This window comes from Pterocles gutturalis, unplaced genomic scaffold (genome assembly GCF_000699245.1).
Source record: "Pterocles gutturalis isolate BGI_N339 unplaced genomic scaffold, ASM69924v1 scaffold32177, whole genome shotgun sequence".
Lineage (NCBI taxonomy): Eukaryota > Metazoa > Chordata > Aves > Pterocliformes > Pteroclidae > Pterocles > Pterocles gutturalis.
This window is the reverse complement of record NW_010108845.1, coordinates 14,353-27,310: the sequence shown is the minus strand read 5'-3', so window position 1 is coordinate 27,310 and position 12,958 is coordinate 14,353. Positions and strand designations below refer to the sequence as shown.

At 36.7% G+C, this 12,958-nt stretch overlaps 1 protein-coding gene across 1 annotated transcript; it reads left to right on the top strand.

Moving 5' to 3' along the window:
- Positions 1-207: 207 nt before the first annotated feature.
- On the top strand, positions 208-9,777 carry PHAX (phosphorylated adaptor for RNA export). Its single transcript, XM_010072777.1, has 5 exons — positions 208-345; positions 1,710-2,329; positions 5,760-5,880; positions 7,717-7,800; positions 9,396-9,777. Exons 1-5 carry the CDS (start codon positions 208-210, stop codon positions 9,663-9,665), a joined length of 1,233 nt encoding a protein of 410 aa, XP_010071079.1. The 3' UTR covers positions 9,666-9,777.
- The last annotated feature ends 3,181 nt before the right edge of the window (positions 9,778-12,958 follow it).

Sequence of the window (12,958 nt, the reverse complement as noted above, 5' to 3'; positions counted from 1 at the left end):
CCCCAGGGCTGGTTGCTGTCCTGGGCCCAGGAATGGGCTTGTTCCTGGGGTGCCCGGTCGTGTGGGACAACCGCCTGGTGTCGCGGGGCGGGGAAGCTTTGGTTGTTGTTAGGCTGTGGGTTTAGTGAGCAAGGGAGAGCGCTCACCGTTGCCGTTGGTCGCTTCAAGAACAATAGAAATGAGCCGTTGTAAAAGCGCGTGAAAGCAATGAGCGGCGATCACCGCTTTCGCTGGACTTTACAACTCTTCTGCATCCGTGAATTGCTGAAGACGTTATTATTTCCGAGTGTTTCATATTGTTTCCACCTTAGGGCATGTTATGTAGATTACGAGGAATTTCTGGTGGTACGTGGGCAGGAAAAAATTCCAAAACACAATGGATCGGTTTATATGTCACTGTAGGTATAAGGAATTAGTTACTTTGATTTTTTTGGCGATATACTTCTGGTATGTGTAGCACAAAATAAATTATCAGAGACGTGGGTGTTGTTTTTTTTTCCAATTTTAAGAGTTGGTAGAGTTTTGCTTTATGGAACACATTTTAAGTTAGAGCTTTGTATTTCATCACACAGTAAAATAAGTTGAAGATTTCTATTCTCTGTTTGCTAACAGGAGGAAGAAAAAATGGTGCCATAATGTTGGTAAAAGCAGTAAGGTTCGTCTGAAACTGAAGGAAGAGATCTTATTTTTAAAGATCATGGGATAGCATGTAACTTTGTTATATGAAATCAGTTAGGGAAAAGCTGGACTTATGAGTAAGAAAAATGTGTACTGCAGGTTATCATAGACGGTGTGGCCGACAGTTTCCAGCAGTTGGGAATAAAAAATTCTGGGTTATGTTACCTATGGTGCTTTCACAAGTTATGCATATTTGAGCAGGTTTTGCTTTCATATTTAAGTTAATTTGTCAAGTGTATGGGGAAACAGCATTTCTTGAATATTCTTATAGCAATGAGACTTTTTTGTGAAGTAAGTTGAAATCTTCAGGGTTTTTGTACTAATTATTAAAAAGCCATAGTAAGTATGTGATGTCTTGTTGTTTTAAAGGAAGGAAACCCTGGTTCTTCTCTAAGGTACTGCTGTCCCTACATAGTCATGCGCTGTCCTGATTGAACCATAATCACAATACAGTGTTAGCCTCTCAAAGTCTGAGCAGCATCAAAGTTTTGTCGGTTTGGTTTTGAGTTTTTTGGTCATTTTTTCTTAATTTGTATTCTTTTCACTTGAGTCTCTGGGAACACTATTATGGTTGCAGAACACTACTCTTGATCTCTTTCAGACTCCAAAGAGAATATTAATTTCTGTGCTGTTGAAAGAACTTCTGCTAAGTTGCCATGATGTTTTTTTTTTCCTAACCTTTCTTAGAACTGTGTTCATGTTGTGTCTTTCTCCGATTTGGGAGTTTTAATAGCTTTTCCTATCACATAATAATTGTAATTTCATTCAACAAAGAGTATGTTAAGTAGATTAGTAACTCCTGATGTGTGTTTTCTGTAGCAGCCGTGCTGTCTTTCATATACAAGCATTCAAAATACAGAAGATTCATAGGATGCTCCTGTCAGCTGTTGGATTGCTCATAGAGGACTGCCCAAACAGTCATATGAGTCAAAATTAAGTTTACTAGCTAATGAAATCTTTGACATGACTTGATAGCTCTTTTAATTTACAAGAATTAATTAAATTAATGGACATTTACTTTTTCACTTCAGAAATCACACGATGGCAATGATTCAGGCAGACCATTCCAGAGTAGCATTTCTTCATGTATACCAAGTGTTCCTTACCGAACAACCAAAAGTGTGGATTCAAGTGATGAAAGCTTTTCTGAATCTGATGATGACAGCTGTCTGTGGAAACGAAAACGACAGAAATGTTTCAACCTTCCTCCTGCTAAATGTGAGCCTTTTCAATTTAGCCAGAGCCACCAAAAACAAACTGCTGTAGGTGGCAAGAAGGTCAACAACATTTGGGGTGTAGTGCTTCAGGAGCAGAATCAGGATGCAGTGGCTACTGAACTTGGGATTCTAGGCATGGATGGTAGTATTGACAGAAGCAGACAGTCTGAGACTTACAATTATTTATTGGCTAAAAAGCTGATGAAAGAAGCTAAACAAAAGGAGGCAGAGACTTTAGATAAAGAACTGGATGAATACATGCATGATGACAAGAAAACATTGCCAGCAGAAGAAGAAAATGGGCAAGGCGTTCTCAAACGAAAGCGGCCTGTAAAAGATAGACTGGGTGAAAGACAAGAAATGAAATATAAAGGAAGGTATGAGATAACAGAAGAAGATTCAGAGGAAAAAGTGGCAGATGAAATTGCTTATCGGTGAGTTGAATAACAATATATCTTCACTTCTATAAGTATTGGTAAGCTGTTGATGGAAGAGAAGGGGGAAAGGGGGGAGGCTTTCTTACTGCTAAATATGTAAGGTGTCATACCAGATCACAAAAAGCATGAGTTCCTTGTGCATATTTCCAAAATCCTGGGATTAAAATGCAGCATTATGGCTGGTATATTGTAAGAGCCTCCAGTAACATTTTTTTTTAAAGATCCACCTAAATGGATTGTTACTTGATAACAATGGCAAGGAACAGCACTGTTTGTCATGTGTCCTGGGTTAAGCTGAGACAGAGTTGACTTTCTCATAATAGCTACCAAGAGGCTGTGTTTTGGATTTGTGCTCAGAAGAAAGCTGATAAAAAGTGATGTTTACGCTGCCAAGGTCTTTCACCTTCTCTGGCTGTCTGCAGACCAGAGAAGCTGGGAGGGAGCACAGCCTCAGTTACTAGCCCAGGATTTGATCTTAGGTTCAGGATTGAGACCCAAAGTGGCCAATAATCTATTCCATAACATACACATCATGCCCAGTATATAGGTGAGGACCCTCCGGAAGATAGTCCCTTTTTGGTTCTGGATCTCTTTTGCTCCGGGTTGTCTCCCAAGGCCTTCTCTTCCCCCTGGTCAGGTCTCGGTCTGGGATGCTTGGACTGTTACCTCAGTTCCATGAGTGCAGTTTTGGGACTCTCCGGGCTCTAGGATCGTTAGCCGGGAACAGGCTGAGCCTTGGTCGTTGGGTGGGGGGGCAGTATCACTGTGTATCACTCTTTTGTATGTTTGTATATAGTATTATTTTCAATATGATTGTACTTTAGTTATTAAATTGTTCTTATCTCAACCCATGAGTCCTTTTTTCCCTTTACCCCTTTAATTCTCTCCCCTATCCTTGTGGGGGGTGGGGATTGGGTGAGTGGGTGTGTGGGAGTTGGCCCCCAGCCAAGGGCAAACCTGTTACATCCTGATACAGATTTAGTAGTGTCTTTTTCAGGAAGTACCCCATGAGTAAATATGTGTCTTTGGAGTTGGACACCAATGAACATGTGCTGTGGTCACCAAGAAAATCTGCCTAAATTATACATCTTTGAAACTGTGGATGGCTTGGAATGTGTAGTGTTTTGGAGAACACAGCTTCTGAAATAGACATTTTATTTACATAGAACATGCTTGTCTGAAGAAAATGTTTTGCTGGTGTTGTAACCAAGGGCTGTGCCGAGGTTAGGCAGCAGCACTGAAATCAAGCCTTGCCTCTTTCTGTATTGTGAAATGGCACTGCAGTTCTGTGCTAATTTATGGAAGCCAGTGTTGGGGTTACCAAGTTCCAGCCATATGCACACTTACTGCTATCCAATTCTTTTCACGATTGGGCTATTTAGTTATTATACACTGAGCTGAGTGAGAACACTTATCTGTCCAAAAGCCTGTTGCTTTTTCTGAAAAGTTAGTTTGAAGACACATTCCTGAACAAATTTGCTGCACAGTTTCCTTTGAGCTGGCACTGACAGCACTGGACTGATGATGTGAGGAAGGGCCCATGACTGTAGTAATTCTTACTTGGATTTACTTAAATGGCCACAGTGCTTTTTCAGTAGTGCAAAGGAAGAAAATTGTGTGAAATAGGGAACAAGTGTTACAAGATTTACTGATGGTTATCTTGATGTTCGAATAAAACATGGGTTTACTGATCATTGTTGATTTCTTACGTATGATACTTAGTATTGCCAGATGCTGTAATACACCAATTAAACAATTATTAATGTTGTTACCAGTTCTCGGTAGCTTTTCGTTTGTTAATTTGAAAACTTTGAGCATGTCTCTTGTAATAAACTTTTCTTTGTTGTATTGAGCTTCATGAAAACAGGGCACTAGCCTCTTTTTTCTAGTTGTTTACAGTAGTAGTGGTGCTGAACTGCATCAGTAGGATTGTGGTTATACACATCACAGCACTGTTGTTTGATCTGCACTGTGCCATCTGTGCCTGGATTCATGACCTTTTGTTGTGCTGGCTCACACAGTGAACAGAAATCAAATATTTCTGACTGTCTTGTACCATTTTTTGCCCTTTACCTCATTCAGTTACTGTTGCAGTGCACAGCTGCTTGTTAAAGCACATGTACAGGAGGACTGTGCAGGGCCAGAATGAGCACTGGGTGGAGATTTGACTGTTTAAGCTGCCACTGCTACGAACAGAAGGTCTATTTAATCATCTCTCTAAGGAATCCTGGTTATCTTAAAGTTCTCTGCATCTTTGAGAAACTTTTCCATCTGTTCTAATAATTCACAATTTAGAAGTCAATCCTATGAATGTTTAAGAAAGCGTTTACCTTCTATTGCCTTATGATTTATTGAACTCGGTGAGATTAAACACAAGTATAAAGTTAAGCAGGTTGGGTAATCCTTTTCATGATTTGGACAATTGTCACTAAAGTGTGAGTTTTAACATTTCATTTCAGATAACTTCAGTCGTACAATTGAAGCAGCTGAAGCTATCGTGGTTGTTCTAAATAGTTTTCCACATCAGTGGCCAGGCACCTTCTATTATGCAGTCACTGTAACCTATGCAACTTTATAGCAGAGCAATGTCACTTCAAGCGTTTAGGCTAGACAGTGGTCTTCAAGAAATTTTGATAACAGTGGTGGTCTGGTCCCTCAAGTGGTAAGCCACTGAGCTATAGTGCTTGGGACTGTGCTTAATGAGAAACTTTGACATTAAAAAATGCGAATTTAGTATATGTGGTATTGATTTGTGGGCTTCCAGTGTTTTCCAATGGGAGTATGTACTTTGGCTTGGTGAATTGGTGCTATATAAGCTGCACCCTTCATGTAGACTCAAATAAAAATTTCTTTATGAGGACACTGTTGCTAACAAAATAATACAATTTAACTCAGTAATATTGCAATTTTTTTTTTCTTATTTGCCTTTTATAGGTTATCATAGATAAGTTAAGAGACCGGTTTCTTTTTTAGTGTATAGGTTTGTCTCACTGGCACATGATACAGGGGAACTTCTGCACTTACTAATATTTCTGATTAATTGTTGATTTAACTGTAAAAGGTGCTGTAATTTTAACTGTTAAATGCACAGCAGACTTTTATAATTTAATTTCAGAGATTTATACAGGTCTTTGCAGTTTCTTATTTGTTTTATCTTTCACACAGCAATAGAAGAAAAATAATCAATGCATTTTCTTTGAAACAGATTTTTAAAATATATGCTTTAGAAAAAACTATTCCTCAGAAGCTCAGTATTTTGAAATTTGATTCAAGAAGCCATTGAAACACCCTTAAATGTGTAGACTCTTTTAATTTTAGCACAGTTTTATGTCCCACAGAATGAATTATTCATTATGGAAGTTCCATGGTCGCTTGTATTCAAGAAATTATACTGACAAAAGATGTACCTTTTTTTTCCTCCTTTCAGGCTTTGTGAGCCAAAGAAAGATTTGATTGCCCGGGTAGTGAAAATAATTGGGAAGAGAAAAGCTATCGAACTGCTTATGGAAACAGCTGAAGTGGAACAAAATGGTGGACTGTTCATAGTGGTAAGAAAAATGTGATATTGTGGGGTTGGGACACACACACATAACTTTTTACTTGTAGAATATTTGCATAGTACTATCACACAGCTTTCATATTGGACAGGTTTTCCCAGAGTTTCATGGCCTTATGTTGCCATGAAACTTGCTTAATAGGTACTAATGTGGCCCTTAACTTTTTGTACTAAGATGAGTATCTGATTTGCAGTGATAACATTGTATGTATTCCTCTACCTCCCCTTGGGATCTTTCCCTGACAGATCTAAGAGTGAAGGATTCTGAAGCTTGAGTAAACGCTTGTAGCGTTAGGATCCAGGTGAAGCCTCTGACACGTTGCTTCAGTAAGTCAGATGGACATTTGACAGCACGGACCTATGTACTGGGTTAATCAGCATGCCATTGGACATCAACATACAAGTAGTGAGCATTTCTAATGTCACATTTGAAGAGTAACTTTCAAAAGGGAATCTGTTAGCTTTATTAGAGAACTATTGGCTTGTGTATCAGAAGAGCAAAACTTGAGTACTGATTTCTGTTACAAATCATGGTAAAAATCCTATACTTAATGGTTAGATTATCAATTTTTTTGTATGTTTTTGTTATTAAATAATGAGCCTCAGTGCAAAAGTTCAGAAGCAATAGTGGGAGGGAACTAGCAAGTACTTTCAGGCATTTGTCTCTAATTTACATCTTTTAAGTTCCATCATTGGATGTAGAGAGGAGGAAAGAAAGGAGGAAAAAAAAAACCCCAAAACAAAGAAAAAAACACCACCACTGCCACTTCCCCCAGCTTTCCAGATAGCAGCTTGTCTTAAAAGCACTCTATTGTCTCAAAAGATTAAAAATACTTATTAACAAATGTTTACCAAGAAAATGAAGGCACACAGCTCCTGGTGACACTGGTTCCTTTGGCTGCAGATCAGAGTACATTTGAAAGACAGATCATACTGTTTCTCTTGGTTGGGGTTTTGTGCTGATAGGATGATAAAAGTGTGGACATCTGCTATTTCACGAGCATACTTACAAATTGACCTTCTCTGTTCTTGTAACTTTTGGATTGTATTTTACTTTGTTATTTAGCAGAAAAGTATCACATTCAATACAATATCAGAGCACAGGAGTAACAGTTCAGCTTTGTATACTATGACTGGTAATTGAATAATAGTATCGTAATTAGTGCTTGTAATTTACAGAGGTTTCAAAGCTGAGTTCATTCGTGCTTCAGGATGGCACATTGCACCACTGGTGTTACACTGAAAACTGTTGAAGCATGGAACTAATATGTTGGTGGGGGAAACTTTGAAGTCCATGTTGTGTTTAATATCCCTTAGGCAGAAATGCAAAATCCTGCAGATATGCAGATACACTGTGGAATTGCTGAGCGCAATTAGAAAAACGCAAAATCTACATAATTTTATGAAATTATTTTTTGACATTTTACTGGGCTTTTGTCCTAGGAATGTTCTGAATATTTAACCTAGTGTATACATTATTGCAGGTAGTTGTGAGAATAGTTAGAATTCTTCTATTCATGTTTAGTTTCTTGAGTACCAAAATCAAATTTAGTATGTAGTTGAATAGTTTGGTATTAGGTTCTAAAGCAATTTTTTTTAACCTCAGTTGACCTGTCCAAATGTTGCAAACTGGTTGTTGACCTTCTTATAACTAGTGCAACCACAAATAAAACATAGCCAAGGCTGTTTTTATGTAACAGCTAACACAGGAGAACTTAAAAGTTTTTTTAAATTCTGTCTCAATACAAAGAATTGTCTTAGATGCTATTTTTATGTCATCACTTATGCATTAAGCTCGCCGTTACTAATTTACGTGTTCTCTATTAAGAATGGCACTAGAAGAAGAACACCAGGGGGTGTCTATTTAAACCTGCTGAAGAACACACCTAGCATCAGAGAAGAACAAATCAAGGTAAAACTGTCAGGTGGAAATGATTGTCCAAAGTAATTTTTTTTTTCTAGCAAGTTTAACTATCTTCCAAAGAAGCCAGCTTTTTGCATTCAAAATATAAGGGTGAAAAAAATGATGAATTTCCATTCACACTAGGCAGAGAGAACACCTGTTACATACTATCAGTCACAAAGGATAATGAGACTGTAGAGTCTGAAGAGGTAAACGTTGGATGTTCCTTAATTTGTACATGCCTTACAGCAATGTTATCTGCACTTGTCTTTCTCCCTTTGGAGCTGTGCATCGTTGTGCATGGATTGGATGGTGTTCTCTTAATAGAATATTTTTGTCCTATATATCTCCAGCTGTAGCATCAGGCAGTATTTCCCAGTAAGTCAGATAGTGATCTGAACCTAGTCTAAATTGCTCACAGGCCTCATCTGTGGTGCTCACCAAATTAGTTTTGTCAGGTTGTAAGTATTATTGCCTTTCCTTATGAAATAGACTGAGATGGTACTTACTTGATTCAGTTAAAAAACCTGATTTTTTTTCATGGTATTTGCCACCTTATTAAAGTTTTTGTTAAAAGAAAGACTCGCTTGTTTTACTTGCAAGTGGCTACAGCTCACTCTGTAAATCATCCTAGCATCTGGTACTAGGAATTGAGAAACAAATCAGCATAAACTGTGATTGTCTGTTTTATGTTTAGAAAAAAAAAAAAAAAAACAAACAACCTTTCAGTAGCTTACAGTGGTCACAAAAAGTTGCAAGTTTGATCAGTTTACCGTGTTACAAAAAATAAAAATTTGCTTTTCTACTGTTCTTCAAAAAAATTCTTCTGACCCTCTTCCATGAGCTTGTAATTGCATGTCCTATTCTTCTCTTGCTGATACTGGCAAGCGTTTAATGAGGCATTGGTTTTAAGTCAGGTAATGGTATGAGACATCACTTGTCATACAAACCTGCAAAGTATGTGTAATCCTGTCATCATGGAGGTTGTCATGTATACAACTCTCACAGATTTGCAAATGCTTAGCACTTGACTTGCAGGTTTTGGGGAGAAAAAAAATGTGTTAATGTTTTCTGTATGCAATTTATGTTTTTTAAAAAATAATCAGGGAAAGAAAGGCATGCAGCAGTATTTAGCTCTGCTGCTTATCTCCTCCCCCTTGAAATATGGAGGGGAGTTGTAACAGTTGTATTTTGCAGTAGAGAAGATGTTAATGGGATTCACAGATGTTTGACAGTAAAGAGCATGAGACCTGGACTCAAATTTTAAGATGTAGGAAAATTTCCTCAAGTTGTCATAGAACCTTTGGCTGAATTTTCTCTACAGGTCCCTCTGTATGGCAGCACAAACCCATACCTCCTAGTTTTGTACCATCAGCAAACTTAAAAACTTAGTAATACTTATTTACATACGTTTTGAGATTGATAAGAAATTATATAACAGAATTATTTAAGTGCCATCTGTCCTCTTATTTCTGCTATCAATAATGTGTATCTTAGTTAAATATTATTGAACAGTATTTATAATAAAAAAATTTACTACTTTATGTTTTCTTTATGAAACACTAGTAAAATTAATATGACAAATTTTTTTTGTTTTATTCAAGGAAATATTCTATCTGGAAAACCAGAAGGAGTATGAAAACAAAAAAGCTGCTAAGAAGAGGAGAATACAAGTTCTAGGAAAGAAGATGAAAAAAGCCATTAAAGGGCTTAACCTGCAAGAATATGATGATGCATCTCGTGAGACTTTTGCTAGCGATACGAATGAGGCTCTGGCTTCCCTGGATGATCTACAGGAGGGGCATCATGAAGCAAAGATGGAACCTGAAGATATTATTGAAATTGATAATGCTCACGATTTGGAGATCTTCTAGTTACTAATGTTCTTGGTAACAAAGTCTCTATAAAACATATTAAATGAGCCTTTCTTATAATCTCATGGCTTCTTGTTTTCATAAGCTGCAGAAACATGGCTAATATTTGATGATAAAGAACATGACATAATTCTTAGCTAAATTTAACAGCATGGAAGATGTTAATTGTCCTATTATTTGTTTGTTGACTCCTCAAAATATGTTAAGTTTTTTTCTAGATAACAGCTCTGGATCACCATGTTTGTTCCTTAGGAACCTTTTTTAGCCACATGTTAGGTTTAGGAATTAAGGCTATGTTTTAACCAAAAAACATCATATTTAATTTGCTGAAGCTGACAAAGTCATCGAGTGAGGAGTACTCCTCATTACAGTTGAACAGAAAAAACCAGTATAAAGTTAATCTTGATATAAAAGATCATGTGTTCTTAATATGGCAGTGTGTTGACAAGATAGCAATGTTTATAGGATTAAGACCTGTAAAAACAGATTGGTTTGTTAAATAAACTTAATTTTAATAGTCAATGACCTTTGAACAACAACCTCATAAATAAGCGCTGTTGAGCAATGTTATGTTTTAAATTTCTGCAGCTGTTTAATCCTTTGTGTAATAATAGCAGCTTGAACTTGCTACCTATTCTGTCTCAACTTTTTCTGAGATTAGACACACACACAACTTACACAGAACTTTATGTTTGAAAACAAATATAACTGAATGCTTTCTGAGTAGTGAGATTTTGCCAGTCTGTGTTCTCCTCAAGGGTCTGTAGACTCTACATGCAGGTATAAACCCTTTACCTTGCAATTCTTGTTTCCACGCTTCTTCTCATGTGTGCAGTAGCGTAAAGTAATGTGCTTTAAACTTGCAGAAGTTCTGAAGTTTTTCCAAACTGACTCTTCAAGAAAACAATAGTATGCAAAAGGTGACTTTTTTACTTGAGGCAGAAGGCTGTTGTTTAGTTTGCAAGGTCAATTGAAGACAACTTTTATGTTGAACATTATTTTTAATACAACCGAAGAACATGTGCAGCATTGATATGCATGATGTCTAAAATGCTTAGTCACTAATAAGTTGTGTTTTCTGTGGCTAGACACTGTTTTCCAGTAGAAAATATTTCTGAAATACTAATGAATTAATTCACTTTAATACCCAGCACCCAACATCTGCACATGTTTTGTTCACCTGAAGCTATTATCATTTTTCCTCAGGAGTTGCATTTTTTTAATTTGTGCCCTGAATTTTTCATTTGTTCTAGCAGTTTTTTCTCAAATTATAGTGCAGCTATTTACAGTAATTATTTTATAATTGTTGTTTAGTTATCACTGACGAGTTTTGCATTGAGAGCCTTCAACCACTGGTATGTCTTTGGTCAACATGCAGACCTTGCTGATATATATATACTGGAGCTCTGGAATACAGTTTATTCTTGGAGCACCAGGAAAGATTTTGCCATGGAGATGAAAAAAAAAAAAGCCTCTAAAAAAAAATAAATGCCTTGGGAAATGTTGATTGCTGACATCCTCATATATTCCCATGTTTCTAGATACTGGGCAACTTTGATTGCTCTTGCATGCAGAAAACTCATGACCTTCTTTTTCCTCTTATATACCATTCCAGCTTGTTTATTATATAATGTTTAAATGGTATACAAAAGTGCACCAAACTGTTGTGTGAACTGCTTCATAGAGAAAACTCAAAATCCTGCTTTAGTGTTGACCTGTTGTCCTTGATAAAGAGTAGGAGAACTCAAAATATTTTTGACTCAAGATTTTGGTGGAAAAGCAGAATGTCCCTGTACAGGAGATAGGTACCAACCCTATCCTAAGATGTCTCCTTGTAAGTCCTGATGGCTTTCTTCTGTTCCTCCTACATCTGCTGAAAGTGACCCTATTCATTATTTTTCTTGTCCTTCTGGGGATATTGTTGTGTTCAAGCAGTACTCCTATTTCTCTGCCTAACTGAAATGTAAATAAAACACTCTTAACTCCTCTGTAGCAGGGATAAATTATTTCCAAGCTTATTATAGTGGTCTATGATTTTCTAAAGGAACAATTTCTAATCTACAGTCCCTGATACTTTTAAAAAGAAAAGGACACAAATGCAGAAGATTCTCAGAGACCATCAGAAACAATGTAATGAAGATCTAAACGAACATTAAGCTGAAGTAAATTAATATGTAGCATAAATAAACTCCACAAATTGAAGCAGTTGATTCCAGCCATCCAAATGCCTTCCCTGTAAAGCTGTCAGCCCAAGTCAGATGCATACATCTAAGAAGAGGTGTCATTCAATTTTGTCTTGTGACTCTCTCGCCAGCTCCTCGTTGTGTAAATACCAAATTCTAAAGCTGGAGGGTGGCAAGTGGGAAATCTAAAGAAAAAAATCTTTAAGTTTGCAAGAGTTTTTGTAAGTTTTCCAGGAAGTGTTTTTAATATCCTGGATACCTGTTTGATTTTTGCCTTATGTGATGCAAGTAAGTTTATCTATTGTAATGTTTGTCTAGATACTTTATTATTGTCTTTTAAACTATTATATACTAAAGCTTTACTTTAGGCTACTTTCTTGAAAAATATACTTTATTCGAAGTTACTGTATTTTCATATTCTTTTTATTAATGGCCTACCTCTGTTAAATCCAAGGGACAGGAGCCAGCTTCAAAGCTGTAGGTGCTTATTAATAGAAATAAAAAATTTACATGGCAACAACTGAGAAGAAGGGCTTTGAAGATTTCTACGTAATTACTATCCATTTTGTGTACGTGGAAATACCGATCTCCAAATAGTGTTATTTTCCCTTAAATGGTCTCAAATCCAAAGAAGTTGCATTTATATTTACTTTGGAAAATACATACAATATATCTTGCACTTTATTGTTGTTTCTCCCTACAGAGCTGCTGTCACAGTGGATAAAAATCTGTGATTGATAAAGTCTTCTACAGAAAGCGACAGAAATGAGCTAATGCATCAGTTCTATTAGTGCTATGTGAGTCTGTTTCCCTGCTCTGAAAATATGTAACAGGTTCTCTGGTTCTGTTTTTGTTTGGTTTTGATTTTTAACTCTATTTTTCTGAGCAATATATTTTTTGCAACCTGCTTAATTTCTTTCATTACTCAGATTTTCCCCAATGAAAGGTGTTCAAGATTAGTTTTTATGCAAGAATGTCTGCAATACCTCTCAGAAGACTGATTCTTCAGTAAAGTAATCTGTTAATTTTGACAAAATCTTCAGAGGTAAATTGAACCTTTTATGTGATCAGGTTGTCATTTTGCAGTGAATTATTGATTGTATAGTGCTC